This window comes from Notolepis coatsorum (genome assembly GCF_963971535.1).
Source record: "Notolepis coatsorum genome assembly, chromosome: 6".
Lineage (NCBI taxonomy): Eukaryota > Metazoa > Chordata > Actinopteri > Aulopiformes > Paralepididae > Notolepis > Notolepis coatsorum.
Genome location: NC_140170.1, coordinates 169,674,170 through 169,697,157, shown reverse-complemented (window position 1 = coordinate 169,697,157; position 22,988 = coordinate 169,674,170). Strand labels below are relative to the sequence as shown.

At 46.0% G+C, this 22,988-nt stretch overlaps 1 protein-coding gene across 1 annotated transcript in view; it reads right to left on the bottom strand.

Annotated features, from left to right (window-relative positions):
* The window catches only part of plekha6 (pleckstrin homology domain containing, family A member 6), a gene marked incomplete at its 5' end in the record, with an annotated part of 124,848 nt that overhangs the window by 22,135 nt on the left and 79,725 nt on the right, over positions 1 to 22,988 (bottom strand). Inside the window, 6 exon segments of the mRNA XM_084315819.1 lie at positions 5,402 to 5,541; positions 6,287 to 6,398; positions 8,496 to 8,591; positions 9,515 to 9,664; positions 12,140 to 12,220; positions 13,786 to 13,857. Coding sequence (XP_084171945.1) covers positions 5,402 to 5,541; positions 6,287 to 6,398; positions 8,496 to 8,591; positions 9,515 to 9,664; positions 12,140 to 12,220; positions 13,786 to 13,857 — 651 coding nt within the window.

Sequence of the window (22,988 nt, the reverse complement as noted above, 5' to 3'; positions counted from 1 at the left end):
AATATCAATTTGTCAAATAAACTAAACTATATATGTTTTTTGACTTGGGTAATAAATACTGTAGCAGTCATCCAAAACACAGCATGCATTAGCTTGATGCATTCCAGCGGGTAGCTGTGAAGGGTTACCTACTAAATTGCTGGCTATACCTGTAATGGCGGAAATCTACTGTAGGCCTATGCTAGACCAGCCACCCAGCCCCGGACCTGGTAGCAGACCCAGCAAAGAAGCAGAAGCAGAAGGTCTAAGACACACTATGATGTCACAGCTAGCACGATACGAGTGCATCACTACCACAGCACTAGACACACAGACACACTATGACATCACAGCTAGCATGAGTGCATCACTAGACACAGAAACACTATGACATCACAGCTAGCACGAGTGCATCACTACCACAGCACTAGACACACAGACACACTACGACATCACAGCTGGCACGAGTACATCACTACCACAGCACTAGACACACAGACACACTACGACATCACAGCTAGCACGAGTGCATCACTAGACACAGAAACACTATGACATCACAGCTAGCACGAGTACATCACTACCACAGCACTAGACACACAGACACACTACGACATCACAGCTAGCACGAGTACATCACTAGACACACAGACACGCTACGACATCACAGCTAGCATGAGTGCATCACTACCACAATACTAGACACACAGACACATAGAGAGCATGGAAGAACAAAAAAAAAGATTTGGAACTGTAATTGTTGACAGCTGGTGCAAGCTGAAGAGCAGGACTCTTCCTTGACTAGAAGCCTGATCCACAAGCACCACAGAGACTCCCCACTCGTCCCGTTTCCAAATGAGCTCCACAGTATGGGCACAGTATTGTTTGACCAAAAGAAAAAGAAAGTCTGTACAGCTTGACATGGTGAATTTGAGTTCCCACGGCGATGGCTTGTCTCTGGTGACATGTACACAGGCATTTGTAAATATCCAACATATCATAGGTCATTAAAAAGGGGCAGACCAGGTGCTGCAGGAAAGTCAAGTAGAAAGGGATGGAGATGGAGAACAGAAAGGAGCCATGTTGTTCACGAAGCAAAGGGTGAGAGAGAGAGAGAGCGTGAGATGGAGGATGAAGAGCGGGGTAATAATGTCAGGAACTAATGAATGACGGGGTAATAATGTCAGGAAATAATTAATGACGGGGTAATAATGTCAGGAACTAATGAATGACGGGGTAATAATGTCAGGAACTAATGAATGACGGGGTAATAATGTCAGGGACTAATGAATGACGGGGTAATAATGTCAGGAACTAATGAATGACGGGGTAATAATGTCAGGAACTAATGAATGACGGGGTAATAATGTCAGGGACTAATGAATGACGGGGTAATAATGTCAGGAACTAATGAATGACGGGGTAATAATGTCAGGGACTAATGAATGACGGGGTAATAATGTCAGGAACTAATGAATGACAGGGTAATAATGTCAGGAACTAATGAATGATGGATGAATTTGGGACCCTAGTCACATGGATTAAGAGGGATAGTTGTGCTTTTATTTTTTTAACCTTACTTACCAATGATGTTGTTGATTGGTGGAGTCCTTTCTCAGCCCAATCCATGCTGTTCCTCACACTAACTCTGGATAGTTAGCGACAAACCAATGCAAAGTCAATGGGGTCAAGCTCCTGTCTACACAAGCCGACAAGGCTCACTGAAATGTCCTCCACAGTGTCACACAAAGTGGATTTCGGTGAGCCGCAGTCAGCCTGTACAGACACGATGGCTTGACCCCATTGACTTTGCATTTGTTTGTGAGCTAGCATGAGGAACGGCATGGGTTGTGCTGAGAAAGGACTCTGTCAATCAACAGTGGTAAGTAAGAAATTGGACTAGGGTTAAAAAAAAAAAGAAAAAAAAAAAAAGCAAGCAGAACTAGCCCTTTAAGAGGGATGAGCGGAGGACCATGGTTACTACAGACACATTCCGATGACATTTGGGGGGGAGGGGGGCATAGCATGTGGCAGGCGAGGGACAGGGGACGGGTGTGCGAACTTTCCCAACAAACCAAATACCTTTCTGCCACGAGACTCTTCGTCGTCAAGGTAACCGTCATCCAAGCCCAAGCTGCGTAGCCAGGCGGCGCTGTCGAAAGGCAAGGGTGGGACGGAGGGGGGGAGGACAAGGGGGGGGGACTCCAACGGAAAGTAAGATTTGGGGAGCGGAGGCCGCGGGGGGCCTGTTTCCTAAAGTACCAGGTGGGAGGGTGGGGGAATTAGGGAAGAAGGGAGGGAGGGAGGGAGGGAGGGAGGGAGGAGGAGACGGAGGGAGGAAGAAGAGGAAGAGGAAGAAAGAGCGCTGTGCGTCAGGAGGAGTGGTAAAAGAAGCCAGGCAGAGTGCAGAGAAGATAGGAATCATGAGGTCGATTATATGGAATGGAGCCCTGACCCAACCCAACCCCACCCCCCCCCCATCCATTGAGGGTCAGGGGTGAAAGGCCACTAGGCGCCAAGGTGAATTGCCTGGTCTGGAGCTAGTTAGTATAACTGCTCGGTCACAAGCTACTGGCAGGCGCTATGGCACTCTGCACCTTGAACCCCCCGCTCACCAGCGCCACGTGACCCCCAGGAGTTAAAACGAGACGCTCTTATCCGCTCTGCCACCTGGACAGGATCCAAGTCCGGTGGAGAAGCAGCAGGGGGTCTTAAGTGGGAGTTTACACCAAGGTCAGAGGTCAACCTGGTCACACTAGCATGAATCGAACACTCATAGTCCATCGGAAAGGGGGGGGGGGGTCATTGTAATATGACCACCCACACTATAACCTGAATCTTTTGACTGAAATAAACGATTATGCTGCAAACCTGATAATAATCTATTGAAAAGAGAGTTGTTGTTGTTGTTGTTTGTTGCTGTGGTTTTCTTTACAATGTTTATATTGTTCATGCGCTTTCCTGATCATTGACCAGCTATTTTCACTTGAATATTTTAGTTCAAATTTCAGGTAGAGGAATATCAACTTAATTCTTAGCAGAGCTGGCTCCTTGTGTACATACTAGGTATATAATATATACTGTATATGCCCTTGGCTCCTGTAAAGGGCAGCCTGTCCTCACGCACTTCACTCACGTCAGATAGCAGCTTTCAGCTTACATCGCCGCTTTAATAAATCCAAAGGAGGTTCGTCAAAACCAACTATCAATATCAACCGTCTAGCTTATGGATTTAATTCAAGGGAATCGAAGGGAAAGGAAACGCTGTAGATTGTTACTTGGGAGTAGAACAGACAAAGTCAACTACCACTAGCCTTTTGTACCATGGAGGGTTCCTCTGACATCCGAAGAATTGCCCCAAGTTAACCTCCAGCCCGTGTGTCCAGCCCCGCGTCACACCCTAACTCAATCAATCACCATGAAGCTTTAACTCAATCAGGCCAGGAGCTGATCAGTTGACTTGTTTTGCTGTGGTGATTAACCACCCCCCCCCCCCCCCTCCCTTACCCCGCATGAAAACAAACACAACAGAGACGACAGGGGAGGGTGTGAGGAGGAGAAGACCATGGGACGCAGATAAGGGTCAATGCAGATAAGGGTCAATGCAGATAAGGCTATCGTCTCTAATGGCACCAGTCATGTCACTTGCACGCCTAAAGGAGTTGGACTTCTGTCTCGCAGGCAGACGAACAAGGATGCTACACACTAGTGCAGCCAAGCGACGGTCACTTAAACAAAAGACATTAACTGTTTAGAAAAACAAAACATTCCTTCACTATCCGTTCCTTGCCTTCTATTGATTGAATTGGCAATGGTCAACTACCAATGGGTGGGTATTATTTGGCATGCCGTGGGCTTAAAGATGGGTCTGCATGAAGATGCTGCCTGAAAGCTTACTGGGTGAATGAGTTTGCAGCACCAGACAGAGCGGGTCGACGCTATCATCGCCAAGGTCAAGCTGATAGTTGGGGTAAGTGAGTGGCCGGGCGTTTGGACGGGCTCGAGGAAGGGTGTTTGGAGAGGCTCGAGGAAGGGTGTCTGGACAGGCTCGAGGAAGGGTGTCTGGACAGGCTCGAGGAAGGGTGTCTGGACAGGCTCGAGGAAGGATGTTTGGACGGGCTTGAGGAAGGGTGTCTGGACAGGCTCGAGGAAGGGTGTCTGGACAGGCTCGAGGAAGGGTGTTTGGACGGGCTCGAGGAAGGGTATTTGGACGGGCTCGAGGAAGGGTGTTTGGACAGGCTCGAAGAAGGGTGTTTGGACAGGCTCGAGGAAGGGTGTTTGGACAGGCTCGAGGAAGGGTGTTTGGACAGGCTCGAGGAAGGGTGTTTGCACGGGCTCGAGGAAGGGTGTTTGGACAGGCTCGAGGAAGGGTGTTTGCACGGGCTCGAGGAAGGGTGTTTGGACAGGCTCGAGGAAGGGTGTTTGGACAGGCTCGAGGAAGGGTGTTTGGACAGGCTCGAGGAAGGGTGTTTGGACAGGCTCGAGGAAGGGTGTTTGGACAGGCTCGAGGAAGGGTGTTTGAACAGGCTCGAGGCCTGGCTTGAGAGACAAGGTTGCGACGGGGCTGGGCATCGGGGCTAGCTGCCCTGAACCACATTTGTGGCGGCATGGAATGTGTGTAGTGGTCTGAGGCTAACTGGTAGTTGAATGCTAACTGGTTGGACTCGTATGACCCCTGTAGGAGCAGGAGTCGAGATTCGGGGACAGAAAAGCGTCTGTTGTTATAAGACGTGTATCTGAGGCCGTGGCGGTGGCTCTCTGAGATGGACGGCGGATGGGGGTCGGGGTAGACATCTTTTCGATAGCCAACCGTGAATTGCTGACCGAGCGGTTGCGAGGTGAGCCAAGACTGAGTGTGTAGGTGGGTTGGGTCTGTGTGCCAATTGGTTTTGTACTGTTTGGTTCTGCAGGCGTGGTTTTGTACTTGAGAGAGACTGGTCTGTTCTCTAGCACTGGCTTTGGCTGGATTTATACCATGGTTGGTGCTTAGGTAGGTTCTAGGGCTGTGGCTTTGGTCTTCCTCTTCCTCTACGGGCTCCAGTCTCTCTGAGGCCTCTCTATAGGCCTGGGAGAGCTGAGCAACTGTATGTTGGTGGGTGACTACGGCATCTACTGTTTGGCTGGCTTGGGGGTCACAAGGAGAGAGGGAGGGACAGGAACTCATGCTGTGGAGACTTGGGTCAGGTTCCCCGTAACTCCGGGGTCTAGATCTAGGTTTGGGGTCAGGTCTGGGGTCGGCTTCCAGACAGGGGTCTACTATACACGACTTGGGACGGGTTCTAGGGCAGGACTTCCTACAGACCTCTAGAGGGTTAGCGGGGGTACTAGAACCTATGTGGGCGGAGCTGGTGGTGCCAGGATGGAGGTTGGTGGCGGTGGTGGTGCTGGAGTCAGGCCCCGGCGGGGAGTGTCCGGTGCTTACCTCCGGGACCATCTGTTTGGTGGGGGAGATCTGGGAGCCAGGCACTGGGGAGAAGGGGCTGAGCGGACTGGTCAGGCTGACCGAGCTTAAGGGACTGGCTGGACTATTGGTGCTAAAGGAGCCCGATGGACCGCTGGCCACTGTGGAGAGGAGAGGAGAGGAGAGGAGAGGAGAGGAGAGGGGAGGGGAGAAGAGGAGAGGAGAGGAGAGGAGAGGAGAGGAGAGGAGAGGAGAGGAGAGGGGAGGGGAGAAGAGGAGAGGAGAGGAGAGGAGAGGAGAGGAGAGGAGAGGAGAGAAGAGGAGAGGAGAGGAGAGGAGAGGAGAGGAGAGGAGAGGAGAGGAGAGGAGAGGAGAGGAGAGGAGAGGAGAGGAGAGGAGAGGAGAGGAGAGGAGAGGAGAGGAGAATAGAGGAGAGGAGAGGAGAGGAGAGGAGATGGTGGATGGGGTCAGAGAGAGATGGAGAAAGAGAGAGGAACAGTTATAAAATGGTTCATAATATTTGCCATATCCTTTGTTAAACTTTTCAACATTTGCTTTGCTTTGATCTTTATTTATCTCGAACACAACAAAGATACAAATCACAGTAAAGACTAAATGTAAAGGAGTGTAGTGCTTTCATTTATTCTAGGACATCACAACGCCTCGCGGAATCATGACTATAAATGTGAAACTTAATGGTTAATGATATGAAATTATATGAATGATATGAAATTGTCATATTTATTATTATTATTATTATTATAATTATTTAAACCCGAGGAGGTCGCAATTACCCATGATTTCTCACAAATTAAGAACATGATATATTGCAGTCAAAACCCTCCTAGTTGTGAAATATATAAAATATATAATATATAAATACAGTTTTGTTGTCAGCCTCTGTACCTCTGTGCTTGGCTGTGTCAGTGCCCCGTGACGAGTTACTCTTGTGTAGTCCCTCCAGAACATCCTGAACCCGCCAGAACTCCTTCTGGATGTGCCTGTGAACCAACTCGCTCTGGGGGAGGGAGAGAGAGAGAGAGAGAGAGAGAGAGAGAGAGAGAGAGAGAGAGAGAGAGAGAGAGAGAGAGAGAGAGAGAGAGAGAGAGAGAGAGAGAGATATTAGTCAAGAGTTGAGAAGGAAAAGGGCCACAGAGAAAAACAGTATGTGTTAAAGGAACACGCCAACATTTTGGGAAATTAGCTTAGTGGACAGTGCCGGTTAGCCTTCGGGGGAGGTGTTAGTTGGACACTGCCTAGGCTAACCGGCACTGTCTGCTTCCATTCATTGTGCTAAGCTAGGCTAACGTGCAGCCAGATAGCTTTCTAGTCAAGTCAAGAGTTTTATTCGTCACGGCATACAAGTATACAATGAAATGCGGGGGGTCTTGCCCGCAATGATTGTGCATAATACAATAGTAATATATAATAAGAATCCAATAGAACGACATTGTGCAATAAAACAAGTAAACAAAGTAGGGCATATCGGTATATGTACATGAGTTTTTACAGAGCATGGTAGGACATGCTAGGTCCTGTGGTAGTGCAATACACTGTTAGCTACGGATGAGGCACTAGGTCTTTATGTACAATGCTATACAATGCTATATTATACAATCTCAAGTTATACTATACTATTCTTAAAGTGACCTTTCCTTCTGTAAAGTGTCCATAGTGTGAGCGTGTGCAGCATGAGTGTGTGTGTGCTCATGTTAAAGTGGCTGCTAGTGTGTGAGCGTGTACAGTGTGTGTGTTGTGTGTGTGCTCATGTGTGCTTGTGTGTGGAGAGTTCAGTGTTCAAGGCTCTGATGGCCTGGGGGAAGAAGCTGAGCCGAAGTCTCTCTGTCCTAGTTGCTGGTGTTCGCAGGCGTCTGCCTGACCTCAGCAGCTGAAACAGGCTGTTATTGGGGTGGTGAGGGTCTTTCATTATTCTGCAGGCTCTGGATTTGCACCTCTTGTTGTATAGGACCTGCAGGGGTGGTAGTGCAATACCTGTGGTACGCTCGGCTGAGCGCACCACTCTCTGTAGGGCCTTCTTGTCCTGTGCCGTGCTGTTTCCATACCAGGCAGTGATGTTTCCAGTCAAGATGCTCTCTACAGCTTCGGAGTAGAAGGACTGGAGTATCTTCCCAGATACTCTGAACTTCATTAACTGTCTCAGGTGGTAGAGGCGCTGCTTCGCCTTTTTTACGACTGAGTCTATGTGTGTTGTCCATGTCAGGTCCTCTGAGATGTGGACCCCCAGGTACTTGAAGCTGCTCACCCTGTCCACGGTAGCCCCGTTTATCCTCAGTGGTGTGTGTGTCCCCTGCTGTCTCCTCATAAAATCCACGATCAGCTCCTTGGTTTTACCAATGTTCAGGAGCAGGCTGTTGTCCTGGCACCAGCGTTCCAGTACCTCAACCTCCTCCCGGTAGGCCTTCTCGTCGTTGTCCGAGATCAGCCCCACCACCACTGTGTCGTCCGCAAACTTCACTATGGAGTTGGAGCTGAACTTGGCCACACAGTCATGTGTGTATAGTGAATACAGCAGGGGGCTCAGCACACAGCCCTGGGGGGACCCGATGCTCAGGGTGATTCTACTGAACGCACAGAGAGGAAACTGGTATCTATCTTCTTGTCTCGCTCTGGAGAAGACGGTAGGTAAGCTAATTTCCCCAAATGACCCTTCTGCTCGGGGACTGATTTGCTCCTGAAAGGTGCAAAGTGCCAACCTGCTCATCGGGAACAAGTAGGGGTTAAGTGTCTTGCTCAAGGACACGTCGACACGCTGCCCGGGAGGAGCGGGGTTTTGAACCGGGAACCTTTCAGACTACCAGATGACCGCTCTACCTCCACTGTCGCCCCAACAAGTCAGGGAATAGAATTTAGTTCAGTGTGAATTGATATTGTCCAGGCCTGCATATCTCCTGTACAACCTGCAGACCTGTGTGTGTGTGTGTGTGTGTGTGTGTGTGTGTGTGTGTGTGTGTGTGTGTGTGTGTGTGTGTGTGTGTGTGTGTGTGTGTGTGTGTGTGTGTGTGTGTGTGTGTGTGTGTGTGTGTGTGTGTGTGTGTGTGTGTGTGTGTGTGACCCTCTTGCGGGGTCCTGATGCTGATACAGGTGTCTCATGTACCTGCCCGCCTGCATTGAGCTGCTCCCACAGGTCTCCATGGATAGCGTTGGCCTCATCCTCTAACGCCTCAAACTCCATGCGTGTGGTGGTCAACAACTGGGGGTCACAGACAGGAGACACACACGCGCGCACACACACACACACGCGCACACACACACACACACACACACACACACACACACACACACACACACACACACACACACACATATGCATGCACGCATACACACACACATACACAGGGAGAGGGAAGCAGGTAACATTAGTGTTTTGCAAAAAAGACTAGTAATAAAATGTTATTTTTATTTATAAATTGTTGCCAGGAAAATCATACATATATGGTATATATATATACTATGATATATGATACATTGTGGGAACTTCTTAATCTTAATCATTAACCATCATAAAGCTAAATATAAATCTATTTGACAAATAGTTACAATGTTTACAAACATTACCAGCATAAACAAACCTAGTCCTTGTACCAAGAGCCATTCATACTGTATGTACCTATTGTCTGGGGCTGCCTATGTCTTTTAATGTTTGTCCTTTAACTTTAACAAAATTCATATCTATCAAAGTACGATGAAGCATTTGCCCCCCCCCCCAAACACACACACCATCTAGGCCAGTGTTTTTCATGTCAAGGACCCCCAGATTAACGCACATTAGGCTGCGGACCCCTGTTTGATAAGATCTTGTCTCAGGGACGGTCCCCAACCTGAGAAGATATTTGTTGTTGGATATGACTTAGTCCAGGATTCCATAACTGTCTATACTATAGGTGGGGGATAGCTGTCTATACTATAGCTGGGGGGATGACATCATAATGAAACCTATGATTAGAGCAGTCATTCTGATATATTCTCTCATCGTGCTAAATCCTAGTGAATGAAACAGCTCAATTAAACTGTTCCCCATTTTTCTGGGGGACCGACTGGTACACCCTCAAGGACCGCTGGGGATCCCCGGACCCCATATTGAGAACCACGGGTGTAGCAGTCAAGCGGCCTTACGCTGGAGGCCTGCGACAGTTCTCCTCTGATGTTGATGAGTTGGTTCTGTAGCGTCTCCTTCTTCAGCTGCAGTTTGTCCATGGCAAGAGGCTGGCTACGATACAGCTCCATCTCCTGGTGCGTGGCCACCAGCGCCCCCTCCAGGCTGTCCTAGGGAACGACAGGCGGCGGCGACAACAGCAGCAGTGTCACCGGAGTGCAGCTTGTGGGAAACAGGCCATGTTTTCTACATCTTGTTGTAACTCATTAGTGGAAAAAACACTGATGCAACTTAACCCCGCACTGAGTTTGAAGACGAGGGATGAGGAGGCAAGTGGTAGGAAGGAGGAAAGGAGACCCTATAGTCAAAAAGAGTATACTGTCTGAGGGTATAATACATTCAGACTAAACATGTGATTTGAAGAAGTTGCAAGAATACTCTCAGAAAAGTACATGAGTAGAAATGTACTTTCGACACACACAATATACTAAAATTGTACTTTCAGTATGGACAAATACACATGTTTTTTTACATGGTTTATTCTCTCTCTTTACCTCTAGACCTCCTGTCTCTTTACCTCTAGACCTCCTGTATCCTCTAGACCTCCTGTCTCTTCTAGACATCCTGTCTCTTCTAGACCTCCTGTCTCTTTACCTCTAGACCTCCTGTCTCCTCTAGACCTCCTGTCTCCTCTAGACCTCCTGTCTCCTCTAGACCTCCTGTCTCTTCTAGACCTCCTGTCTCTTCTAGACCTCCTGTCTCCTCTAGACCTCCTGTCTCCTCTAGACCTCCTGTCTCTTCTAGACCTCCTGTCTCCTCTAGACCTCCTGTCTCCTCTAGACCTCCTGTCTCCTCTAGACCTCCTGTCTCTTCTAGACCTCCTGTCTCCTCTAGACCTCATGTCTCTTCTAGACCTCCTGTCTCTTCTAGACCTCATGTCTCCTCTAGACCTCCTGTCTCTTCTAGACCTCCTGTCTCCTCTAGACCTCCTGTCTCTTCTAGACCTCCTGTCTCTTCTAGACCTCCTGTCTCTTCTAGACCTCCTGTCTCTTCTAGACCTCCTGTCTCCTCTAGACCTCCTGTCTCCTCTAGACCTCCTGTCTCCTCTAGACCTCCTGTCTCTTCTAGACCTCCTGTCTCTTCTAGACATCCTGTCTCTTCTAGACCTCCTGTCTCTTCTAGACCTCCTGTCTCTTCTAGACCTCCTGTCTCCTCTAGACCTCCTGTCTCCTCTAGACCTCCTGTCTCCTCTAGACCTCCTGTCTCTTCTAGACCTCCTGTCTCTTCTAGACCTCCTGTCTCCTCTAGACCTCCTGTCTCTTTACCTCTAGACCCCCTGTCTCCTCTAGACCTCCTGTCTCCTCTAGACCTGCTGTCTCCTCTAGACCTCCTGTCTCCTCTAGACCTCCTGTCTCCTCTAGACCTCCTGTCTCTTCTAGACCTCCTGTCTCTTCTAGACCTCCTGTCTCTTCTAGACCTCCTGTCTCCTCTAGACCTCCTGTCTCCTCTAGACCTCATGTCTCCTCTAGACCTCCTGTCTCTTCTAGACCTCCTGTCTCTTCTAGACCTCCTGTCTCCTCTAGACCTCCTGTCTCTTTACCTCTAGACCCCCTGTCTCCTCTAGACCTCCTGTCTCCTCTAGACCTGCTGTCTCCTCTAGACCTCCTGTCTCCTCTAGACCTCCTGTCTCCTCTAGACATCCTGTCTCCTCTAGACCTCCTGTCTCCTCTAGACCTCCTGTCTCTTTATCTCTAGACCTCCTGTCTCCTCTAGACCTCCTGTCTCTTCTAGACCTCTTGTCTCCTCTAGACCTCCTGTCTCCTCTAGACCTCCTGTCTCCTCTAGACCTCCTGTCTCTTCTAGACCTCCTGTCTCCTCTAGACCTCCTGTCTCTTTACCTCTAGACCTCCTGTCTCTTCTAGACCTCCTGTCTCTTTACCTCTAGACCTCCTGTCTCCTCTAGACCTCCTGTCTCTTCTAGACCTCCTGTCTCTTTACCTCTAGACCTCCTGTCTCTTCTAGACCTCCTGTCTCTTCTAGACCTCGTGTCTCTTCTAGACCTCCTGTCTCTTCTAGACCTCCTGTCTCCTCTAGACCTCCTGTCTCCTCTAGACCTCCTGTCTCTTCTAGACCTCCTGTCTCTTCTAGACCTCCTGTCTCCTCTAGACCTCCTGTCTCTTCTAGACCTCCTGTCTCTTCTAGACCTCCTGTCTCCTCTAGACCTCCTGTCTCCTCTAGACCTCCTGTCTCCTCTAGACCTCCTGTCTCCTCTAGACCTCCTGTCTCCTCTAGACCTCCTGTCTCTTCTAGACCTCCTGTCTCCTCTAGACCTCCTGTCTCCTCTAGACCTCCTGTCTCCTCTAGACCTCCTGTCTCTTCTAGACCTCCTGTCTCTTCTAGACCTCCTGTCTCCTCTAGACCTCCTGTCTCCTCTAGACCTCCTGTCTCCTCTAGACCTCCTGTCTCCTCTAGACCTCCTGTCTCTTCTAGACCTCCTGTCTCTTCTAGACCTCCTGTCTCCTCTAGACCTCCTGTCTCTTCTAGACCTCCTGTCTCCTCTAGACCTCCTGTCTCTTCTAGACCTCCTGTCTCCTCTAGACCTCCTGTCTCTTTACCTCTAGACCTCCTGTCTCTTCTAGACTTACCTTGTCCATTCTGTGTCTATGAACCAGCGACTCCTGGTCTTTCAGAATCCTACTTTGTTCACACAGTCGACCCAGGATCTTCTGTAGCAGAGACACAAAGAGAGACAGAGACAGAGAGACAGAGACAGGGAGAGAGACAGAGAGAGTCCGAGAGAGAGAGACAGAGGTAGAGACAGAGAGAGACAGAAACAGGGAAAGACAGAAACAGAGAGAGACAGATACAGAGTGAGACAAGGAGAGAGACAGAGAGAGACAGAGAGAGACAGAGAGATACAGAAGCAGAGAGAGGCAGCGTGAGACAAAGAGAGAGACAGAGAGATATAGAAGCAGAGAGAGACAGAGAGAGACAGAGAGACAGACAGAGATAGAGACAGAGAAAGAGATACAGATATAGAGACAGAGAGACAGAAACAGGGAGACAGAGAGTGAGACAAAGAGAGACAGAGAGAGAGACAGAGAGAGAGAGACAGATATAGAGACAGAGAGACAGAAACAGGGAGACACAGAGAGTGAGACAAAGAGAGACAGAGAGAGAGACAGAGACAAAGAGAGACAGATATAGAGACAGAGAGAGACAGAAACAGGGAGACAGAGAGAGTGAGACAAAGAGAGACAGAGAGAGACAGCGATAGAGAGATACAGATATAGAGACAGAGAGACAGAAACAGGGAGACACAGAGAGTGATACAAAGAGAGACAGAGAGAGAGACAGAGAGAGAGACAGATATAGAGACAGAGAGACAGAAACAGGGAGACACAGAGAGTGAGACAAAGAGAGACAGAGAGAGAGAGACAGAGACAGAGAGAGACAGATATAGAGACAGAGAGAGAGAGACAGAGACAGAGAGAGACAGATATAGAGACAGAGAGAGACAGAAACAGGGAGACACAGAGAGAGAGACAGAGATCAGATATCACAACCTGGCAGTAGAAACAGGCTGACACAGACAGACCTGGCTGCCCAGAGAGGACAGGCTGTGTCCACTTTAATTATTATTATTATTTTCACTATCATCTTGTTTATTTGTTAGCTCACCAGTTGTTTGTTTGTTGTTCACACACACACACACACACAGATCTTGTGATTTTGGCTATTGTTTGTGACTAAAATGTTTGAATTACTGTGATGTTGTTATGCATTGGCAATGTAAGATGCATCTCATCATGCCAATAAAGCACTTTGGATTGAGAAAAGTCAGAGAGAAAGAGAGAAAGAGAGAGACAGACTGACCCTAACCCTACAGTAACCCTAGATTATTTTGCAGATAATCTCACACACATCCAAAATCTTAGTTTGACAGTGATTGAGAGTCAACGAGTTTCAATATGGCCACTGGTGATGTCATCTGGGACATTGGATCCTTGTGTTAATTACAGCTCCATGAAATCATGTAGAAAAATAGCAAGACCTTGTTTTATAGGGAAGTGTACAGAATGTGCGTGTGTGCGTGTGCATGTGTGTGTGTGTGTATGTGGACAGTGTGTCTGTGTGTGTGTGTGTGTGTGTGTGTGTGTGTGTGTGTATGTGGACAGTGTGTGTGTGTGTGTGTGTGTGTGTGTGTGTGTGTGTGTGTGTGTGTGTGTGTGTGTGTGTGTGTGTGTGTGTGTGTGTGTGTGTGTGCTGCGTCCCATCGCACTGCTCTTACACTGGTCTCGATCTCGTTGAGCTTCAGGGTGGGATGGAGGTCTCTGCTGTAGACGTCGTGGAAAGGAGGCACCTGGAGACACAGTCACCGTTAAGAAGCTTTAGCCACAGTTAAATAGAAGCTGCATTAATCACAGTTAAATAGAAGCTGCATTAATCACAGTTAAATAGAAGCTGCATCAATCACAGTTAAATAGAAGCTGCATTAATCACAGTTAAATAGAAGCTGCATTAATCACAGTTAAATAGAAGCTGCATTAATCACAGTTAAATAGAAGCTGCATTAATCACAGTTAAATAGAAGCTGCATTAATCACAGTTAAATAGAAGCTGCATTAATCACAGTTAAATAGAAGCTGCATTAATCGCAGTTAAATAGAAGCTGCATTAATCACAGTTAAATAGAAGCTGCATTAATCACAGCTAAATAGAAGCTGCATTAATCACAGTTAAATAGAAGCTGCATTAATCACAGTTAAATAGAAGCTGCATCAATCACAGTTAAATAGAAGCTGCATTAATCACAGTTAAATAGAAGCTGCATTAATCGCAGTTAAATAGAAGCTGCATTAATCACAGTTAAATAGAAGCTGCATTAATCGCAGTTAAATAGAAGCTGCATTAATCACAGTTAAATAGAAGCTGCATTAATCACAGTTAAATAGAAGCTGCATTAATCACAGTTAAATAGAAGCTGCATTAATCGCAGTTAAATAGAAGCTGCATTAATCACAGTTAAATAGAAGCTGCATTAATCACAGTTAAATAGAAGCTGCATTAATCACAGTTAAATAGAAGCTGCATTAATCACAGTTAAATAGAGGCTGCATTAATCACAGTTAAATAGAGGCTGCATTAATCACAGTTAAATAAAATCTGCATTAACAACAGCTAAATAGAAGCTGCATTAATCACAGTTAAATAGAAGCTGCATTAATCACAGTTAAATAGAAGCTGCATTAATCGCAGTTAAATAGAAGCTGCATTAATCGCAGTTAAATAGAAGCTGCATTAATCACAGTTAAATAGAAGCTGCATTAATCACAGTTAAATAGAAGCTGCATTAATCACAGTTAAATAGAAGCTGCATTAATCACAGTTAAATAGAGGCTGCATTAATCACAGTTAAATAGAGGCTGCATTAATCACAGTTAAATAGAGGCTGCATTAATCACAGCTAAATAGAGGCTGCGTTGATCACAGCTAAATAGAGGCTGCGTTGATCACAGCTAAAGGTCTATAGAGCTACTGTATCATGTGACTCCCAGGTCTATAGAGCTACTGTATCATGTGACTCCCAGGTCTATAGAGCTACTGTATCATGTGACTCCCAGGTCTATAGAGCTACTGTATCATGTGACTCCCAGGTCTATAGAGCTACTGTATCATGTGACTCCCAGGTCTATAGACGTATTGCAACTAATGGGGATGAAAAGGAGATCTCAGCCAGATAATGACTCCATGGAATCAATCCATCACCGTAATGTAACACAGTCCATGCAGCCCAAACAACAACAAACAAACAAACAAACAAACAAACAAAAGTTTGCTCTATTTCTCAATTGCTTAATTACATTACATTGTGATAAAGAATGTACTTTGTCATGCAGATGATGTAAATCACTGAGTGCATACTAATACTACAAGGTATAATACAATAACACAAGGTATTCTTGCAAAGCCATTCAAGGACAGTCTTCCTCCTACTCCATATTGCTCTCTCTGTGGCTCTCAAAACAAATTAATAGTATGTACCGCCCTCTGGTGGACAGCATTTGTATTACTAAGTATCAGTAAATGGAAGCTTAGAAAGGTGTTTTCTTTTCATTCTTTTCTATTTTTATTTATTATATCTAATTTATGTCTGCTGTAAAAATGTAATAGGATCAAAATGTCGGTCTTGTCTGCACCAGCATAGGGGCCGACCACCAGTGTTCATTGGCCAAGTAGAATTTGAATAGTTACAGCATTTCTGGACTTAAAAAGTAGTTATTCTATAATTCAATCAAAGTCAAATACCAGCTTGTATAACTCAAGCTATTCATAAAGTAAACTTCTGCCCATTGTGGCATCACCATGCCATGCACCAAATGGTAAAAAATACAATTTACTGAGTGTAATATTATTACTTTGTACTATAACTACATACCTCTGACAATGTGTTATTTTGGACATACTGTTTTCATATTGTGATCTCAACGGTAAAATAATCAAATGACCATGAACACTGAGTGTAAATGTGATAAAGTATACATTAGTCTATATCCTATCATAGCAGTATGCTGCCATATCCTAGATATACAGATTTCCCATGATGCTGGTAACAACCTATAACAGTATACAGTAACCAAACACGTTCAGCCATCATGCAGACGTTACATCATGAAAACACCTCAATGGAGCCAAATCCCCACATTAACCATTTCACTACCACACTACAGAAGGTTAACCGTTCACTACATTTACATTTACATTTTGTCATTTAGCTGACGCTTTTATCCAAATCGACTTACAAGTTTTGTACAACAAGTCATCAGGAAGGGTACAACTCTATCAGCTGAGTAACATTCATCAAAGTGTTGAGTGCTATAGTGTTGGTTAGTATATTAGGACAAGTGCATGACAGTAAGGTTAGTTAGAGTTAGATTTTTTATTTTTTCATTTCAGATAATGATTCTTTAGTCGACGGCGAAAGATTGGACGGGTTTCGGCTGTCCTAACTGTGGTGGGAAGTTCGTTCCACCATTGTGGGGTAAGGACCGATAATCGGATTCGAGCGGCCATGGGGAGCCAGTGCAGGTCCCTAAGAAGTGGGGTGACATGGGTTGACTTCGGTAGGTTTGAGATCAGGCGGGACGCTACGTTCTGAATGAGTTTAAGAGGCTAACCTTCTGTAGTGTGGTAGTGAAAGGTTAACCGTTCTGTAGTGTGCTTGTGAAAGGATTAACCCTTTGTCGTGTGGCTGTAAAAGGGTTAACCGTCTGTAGTGTGGTAGTGAAAGGGTAAAATTCTGCCACAAGCACAGAACACTAGACTTGCCCAGATATGAAAAGAATCCTGATGTCATCACACTCAATAAAAAGATTTGAGCAGCTGGAGATATATAAACATAAAATCCAGCATCTAACATCCAACGTGCCAGAACAGAGAGAGAGAGAGAGAGAGAGAGAGAGAGAGAGAGAGAGAGAGAGAGAGAGAGAGAGAGAGAGAGAGAGAGAGAGAGAGAGAGAGAGAGAGACTGATGTAAACAAGACGAAAGTCTTTCTCTGGTCTGCATCCCCTTAACAATTGTATGTATTGAGCCGTACTGTATTGTACCCATTCTGCTATCTGTTAAAGGGGAACTATCTTATAAATGGCCTTTTTCAGTGTTTAGCATTGTTTCCTAGCTATGTGGACTTATATTAATATGATCTATGTCTCTAATTCTCATATTGGCGCATTCTTCCAATTCTCCTCTCACAATATTCACCCTCACTGAACTGAGTCATCTGAAAATGTGATGATTTGTGATGTCAGAAAGACACCGCTGCATGTTAATGTCCCAGATGCCGCGACGCGCGACGGCCACACACAGTGGTTTAGGAGCCCAGCCTCAAAACAGCTTAAGATCTTCAGGTAGAAAAATGCTGTTTTTGAGGACTTGATTAGAAATACAAAACAATGAATTAAAAAAATATATATAATTACAGAGGTGTTCCATAAACTCACAGGAATTGTGTAAAAGTGCCCAAATAGTGAAAGAAATAGTAAAATAGTTCCCCTTTAATACAATTTTCAATCAATCAATCAATCAATCAATCAATCAATCAATCAATCGAGAGAGAGAGAGAGAGAGAGAGAGAGAGAGAGAGAGAGAGAGAGAGAGACAGACAGACAGACAGACAGACAGACAGACAGACAGACAGACAGACAGACAGACAGACAGACAGACAGACAGACAGACAGACAGACAGACAGACAGACAGACAGACAGACAGACAGACAGCTTGTGGGGTTAATGGGAAAATTGTGTTCCACCAAAGGATTTTATGTTTAGTTTTAAAAGCCAAATTGTTCATCCTAAATGAGCGGATGTTGCAGCAGAAATACTATCGTTGTATCATTCACTTGTACTGTATAAGGCATGTGCCACAGTAGACAGGCCTTGGACCTACAGCCCAGAGTTAGTTCAGATTGGAATGACCTGGATAGGAATGGACTAGTCAGCCTGGACCGGAGTAAAGTGTACTGGACCGGACTTGGCTCCGTTAGGGAGGGTAGTATGGAGTGAAGGATACATACTCAGTCCTAACTGATCTTTACTACAGTATGTCATCGCCTCAATGTACTGATCTCAAAAGGAGCACTATGCGGTGAGAATGTGTGACAAGATGAATGAAACATTAGCTTCACAGACTTGGATAAACCCTGGAATTGGATTCAGAAGTGAAAGTTATCCAATGGAGTTTTTGGCCACTAGTTGATGAAATTGTCGCTATAGAGCACAGAAGGAGGAAATTGTGCATCATGTGTTCTTCCAGGGCGGGGACGAGGACGCCCACGAGGATGCACGAGCACAGGGGTGATGTAGAACACAAAAAGAGTGCACTGGAGGCGTGTAAACATGTCCTTGTGCTTCAAATTGATACATGTCATACAATCCTCAAAATCTAGCAAAAAGCAAACTGTTCATCAAATGAGGTAGGACTGTAAAACTTGACACGGATGTGGATAAACATTGCAATAGGAAAGTAAACAGTGAAAATGGCCTTTGTTTTAAAACAATCGCGGCCACTGCTATGAGTCTAATTATTCTCAAGAGGACCGGGAAATGTAAACAGACGTGGGGCTGTTTGTAGAGCTAAATCTATACTTTATAGTATTGCTATCTGTCCATTCTCATTGTCAATTGAGTCCATAAACCGTCCCTTCAAAATGGCTTAAAGAAGAAAAAAAATCATCAATAGGTTCTCATTTTATAGCGCCGTGAATATAAGCGTTATACCGGATTTGGTCTAGTATATTTCCTGGAAGCCGAGATACAGGGCTAATAGCTAATAACGTTAAATCCAATGGCATTTCGGTTATGGATACGCTCCAGTTAAAACTCAAACTGCATATGATCGGTACGATCCTCACGCATGTATGCATGAAAGGGGGGGGGGGGGGGGGGGGGGCGGGGGACGTCGTTTCTGATTATCGATTACCAATAACCGTGTTAGCCTCATTAGCATCATAGGCCGAACGCCTGGATGGCTATCAAAACAAGGCCCGATCGGGATGTACTTTACGTGAAAAAGATCTTACCGTGGTCCGGTGGGATCCCCCAGAGCATTTCCCCGTTATCGATCGCCATCTGGTAGATCGATATGTCCATTGGCTGATGATAAATCCCCTTATTGCATGGTGAAATCTGCGATCCAAAACGTAATCCAAGCTACAGGCTACACATCTAGAATCCTGCTAACTGAAATCTTTATTGAAAGTACAAAAAAAGACTGATCCATTCAGCCACAGGGCACACTGCATTATCGCGATAGCGCCCCTAAGAGGATCTGGCCGGTATTGCACCATCTCGAATTCATAGAGTAAGGTAAATCTGCAGTGCCGCTCGGCGACCTTGAATAGGTTATTAAAATGGATTAAAAGCAATAACAACTTCCCACGGATTTATCCGTGCCTCTGTCCACAGCGCATGGATTCGAAACACGGATGAATACCTGGCCCGTCCCGAATGTGTTAACACAATACATTCACAGCGATTTTAGAAAGGTGCAGAATAAAAGTATTGCTTTTCCCAAAAAAAGATTATTGATTATTAACACATTAACTGCCACGCTTATATCCATCAATGTTTGATCACTGCCACCAGTCTAAGTCTATGGAGATGTTTACCTTCTTTGCAGGGCTATAACTTTTTAAATTGTATTGCTAAATTGACATTACTATGGCCCATTCAACATCGATTATCTATCGTTCAGGATGTAGGAACGTTTTACTTTTTCATTCACACATTCATACAAAAATACCGTCTAGAGTATAAATATGTTTTTATCGTTTTCTGCAGTAATTCCTAGAACGTGAGATATAGGCATAAATGCATATATTAGATTATCAAATGCCGTTTGATACCGATCCACGCTATATAAAAAATTTCAACTGTACATGGTCCTAAACGTTATGACTGATCATGCGCGGGTGAACGGGGGGGGGTATAATTCCGTGATCGTCGTTAAATGATTTATGTAGTATGGGTGATATATAGATCAGAGCAGTTTGCATCGATAATAATAAACAAAAACGCTGAAACTCACGGCAGCCTCCTCTTACCGTTGGGCGATGAGAGTGGAGCAAACAGATCCCAGTTATTTGATGGGGATCGAGGCGATCCATTTCCGGTTTGTATAATACTAATACACGCCCAAATCATGTCGATTATTGAGTTATGGCAGCGATCCATATCCACGGTGTGTGGCTAGAGTCCTGGGATGATATGCGAGTGGCCGGACGGATTTAGGAGATGCACCGAGATGCACCGAGATGACGCTGACTGAGCTACTATCACTGGGTAGAACCATGGCACTTGCCGAGACTCAAGCATCAGGAATGGAGCAAACACGACACAGTTCGGCTCAAGGAAACATGAGGGAAGATGTTTTGGCTATGAATATGGGGAGGGGAGCTACAAATAAAAGTTGCTATAATTGCTCTGGCACTTTTCCCCATCGTGAGGAAACACCGTGCCCAGCGAGGGGGAGAACGTGTAACACCTGCGGTAAACAAGGACATTTCTCAAAGTGCTGTCGTTCCAAACGACCACAAGGGGGCACCAGAGCACCATGGGAAAAGAGAGACCGACATGAAGTGCATTATATGCACACCAGTGACAGGGAAATCACACCAAACTCAACACATGCAGACAGAGAATCTTCTGAGGAGTATCTGTACACACTTTCTCAAACTAGATCAGACCTCCCACATGCAAACATAAAGGTTGGTGACTGCAAAATAAATGTGATGCTGGATACAGGGGCAACTGTAAATATCATTGATGAGGCAACTTACCAGAGACTGACATATAAGCCCCCACTCACCAAATGCACTGTTCCCATATTTCCCTATGGCTCTCGTAAGCCACTACCTGCCCTGGGAAAATTCACCTCGCTGGGGGAGTCCAAATAACAGTTCACAACTACAACATTCCATGTGTTACAAGGAAATAATGGCAGTTTACTCGGATATGACACTGCCAGTCAACTTGGGCTAATCAAGATTGCTAATGCCCTTCATACATCCCCAGAGCAGCAGGAACAGCTCACATCTCCACGACAACCGGTCGACAGACAGCCCACATCAGCTTGCAAACAGACAGAAGCAAATACAGTGGATGATATCCTCACTGAGTACGATGGTCTATTCCATGGATTGGGCAAGTTGGATGGGGTTCAAGTCAAGTTGCACATAAATAAAGACGTTTCTACTGTCACACAACCTCATAGAAGAGTGCCGTTTCATGTGAGGAAGCGGATTGAAGCTGAACTACAACGCCTGGAGGATCTCGATGTAATTGAAAAGGTTGATGGCCCCACTCCATGGGTTTCTCCGATAGTTGTTGTTCCAAAGCCAAAAGACCCGGAAGGTGTGCGTATATGTGTGGACATGAGGGTACCAAATTGTGCCATCGAAAGAGAAAGACATCTCACACCCACAGTAGATGACGTGATACAGGCACTCAATGGAGCCAAGTTCTTCTCAAAGCTGGATTTAAACAGTGGATATCATCAGCTAGAACTGGATCCTTCCTCACGATACATCACAACATTCTCCACTCATGTAGGGCTACGACGTTACAAGAGACTGAGCTTTGGGGTCTCGTCGGCTGCAGAGGTGTTCCAAAATGCCATTCAACAGGCCCTGGATGGCATTCCAGGAGTCATCAACCTCAGTGATGACATTCTGGTTTTTGGGGAAACCAGGGCTGCCCATGATCAAGCTCTCAGGGCAACCTTTCAGCGACTGAAAGAAAAAAACCTGACTCTCAACAAGGCCAAGTGCTCATACGCACAGACCACTCTTGACTTCTTCGGATATACGTTCTCAGATGGAGGTTTCTCTCCAGATCCTAAGAAGGTTCAGGCGATTCATGATGCTGCTGCCCCGACCAATGCAAGTGAGATACGCAGTCTCCTTGGCATGGCAAACTACAGCGCCCGATTCATAAAGGATTTTGCCACCATAACTCAACCCTTGCGAGACCTGACAAGGAAATCTGCTCATTGGACGTGGACCGAAGAACACCAGAGGTCTCTTAATGAGATGAAACGCAGCCTTACTAGTGACGCTGTGATGACCTACTTTGACCCACACAAACTAACTGAACTGGTTGTTGATGCAAGCCCAGTAGGTCTTGGGGCTGTATTGGCACAAAGGAACAGTCCAAATGAGCCGGCCAGAGTGATAAGCTATGCAAGTAGAGCACTGTCCCCCATTGAACAAAAGTATTCACAGACAGAACGTGAGGCCCTTGCTATTGTCTGGGGCTGTGAAAATTTTCACATATACCTTTATGGTGCAGCCTTCACACTTGTCAGTGATCACAAACCATTGGAATGGATTTTCAATAACCCCAAATCCAAACCACCTGCTCGTATAGAGCGCTGGAGCCTGCGTCTGCAACCATACAACTACACAGTCTGTTACAAGGCTGGCAAAGACAACCCGGCGGATTACATGTCGCGCCACCCGGCACAGGTATCACACATCTCTCACGCTATGTCAGACGACGAAAGACAAGCTGAAGAATATATAAACTTTGTCACTGAAAATGCTGTACCCAAGGCAATGACACTGGCGGAAATTCAGGATGCAACCACAACTGATCCCACTCTACGTGAAGTAATTCGACTCATTAAAGATGACTCTTGGAGGTTGCTGTCTGACAAACGGGACTCTATTGATGGAGTTGACAGATCTGCTCTTGTGTCGTTCAAGAAAATAAAAGATGAACTGACAGTGACTGCTAATGGTGACACTGTACTGCGTGGCACAAAGATTGTCGTCCCCCACTCTTTACAAGTCAGAGCAATATCACTTGCACATGAAGGCCACCAGGGGGTGGTCAAAACTAAGAAGCTGATCAGGGAGAAAGTCTTGTTCCCTGGAATTGACAAGCAAGTGGAGGCAATGATAGCTGGCTGCATCCCATGTCAGGCTGTTGTGCCC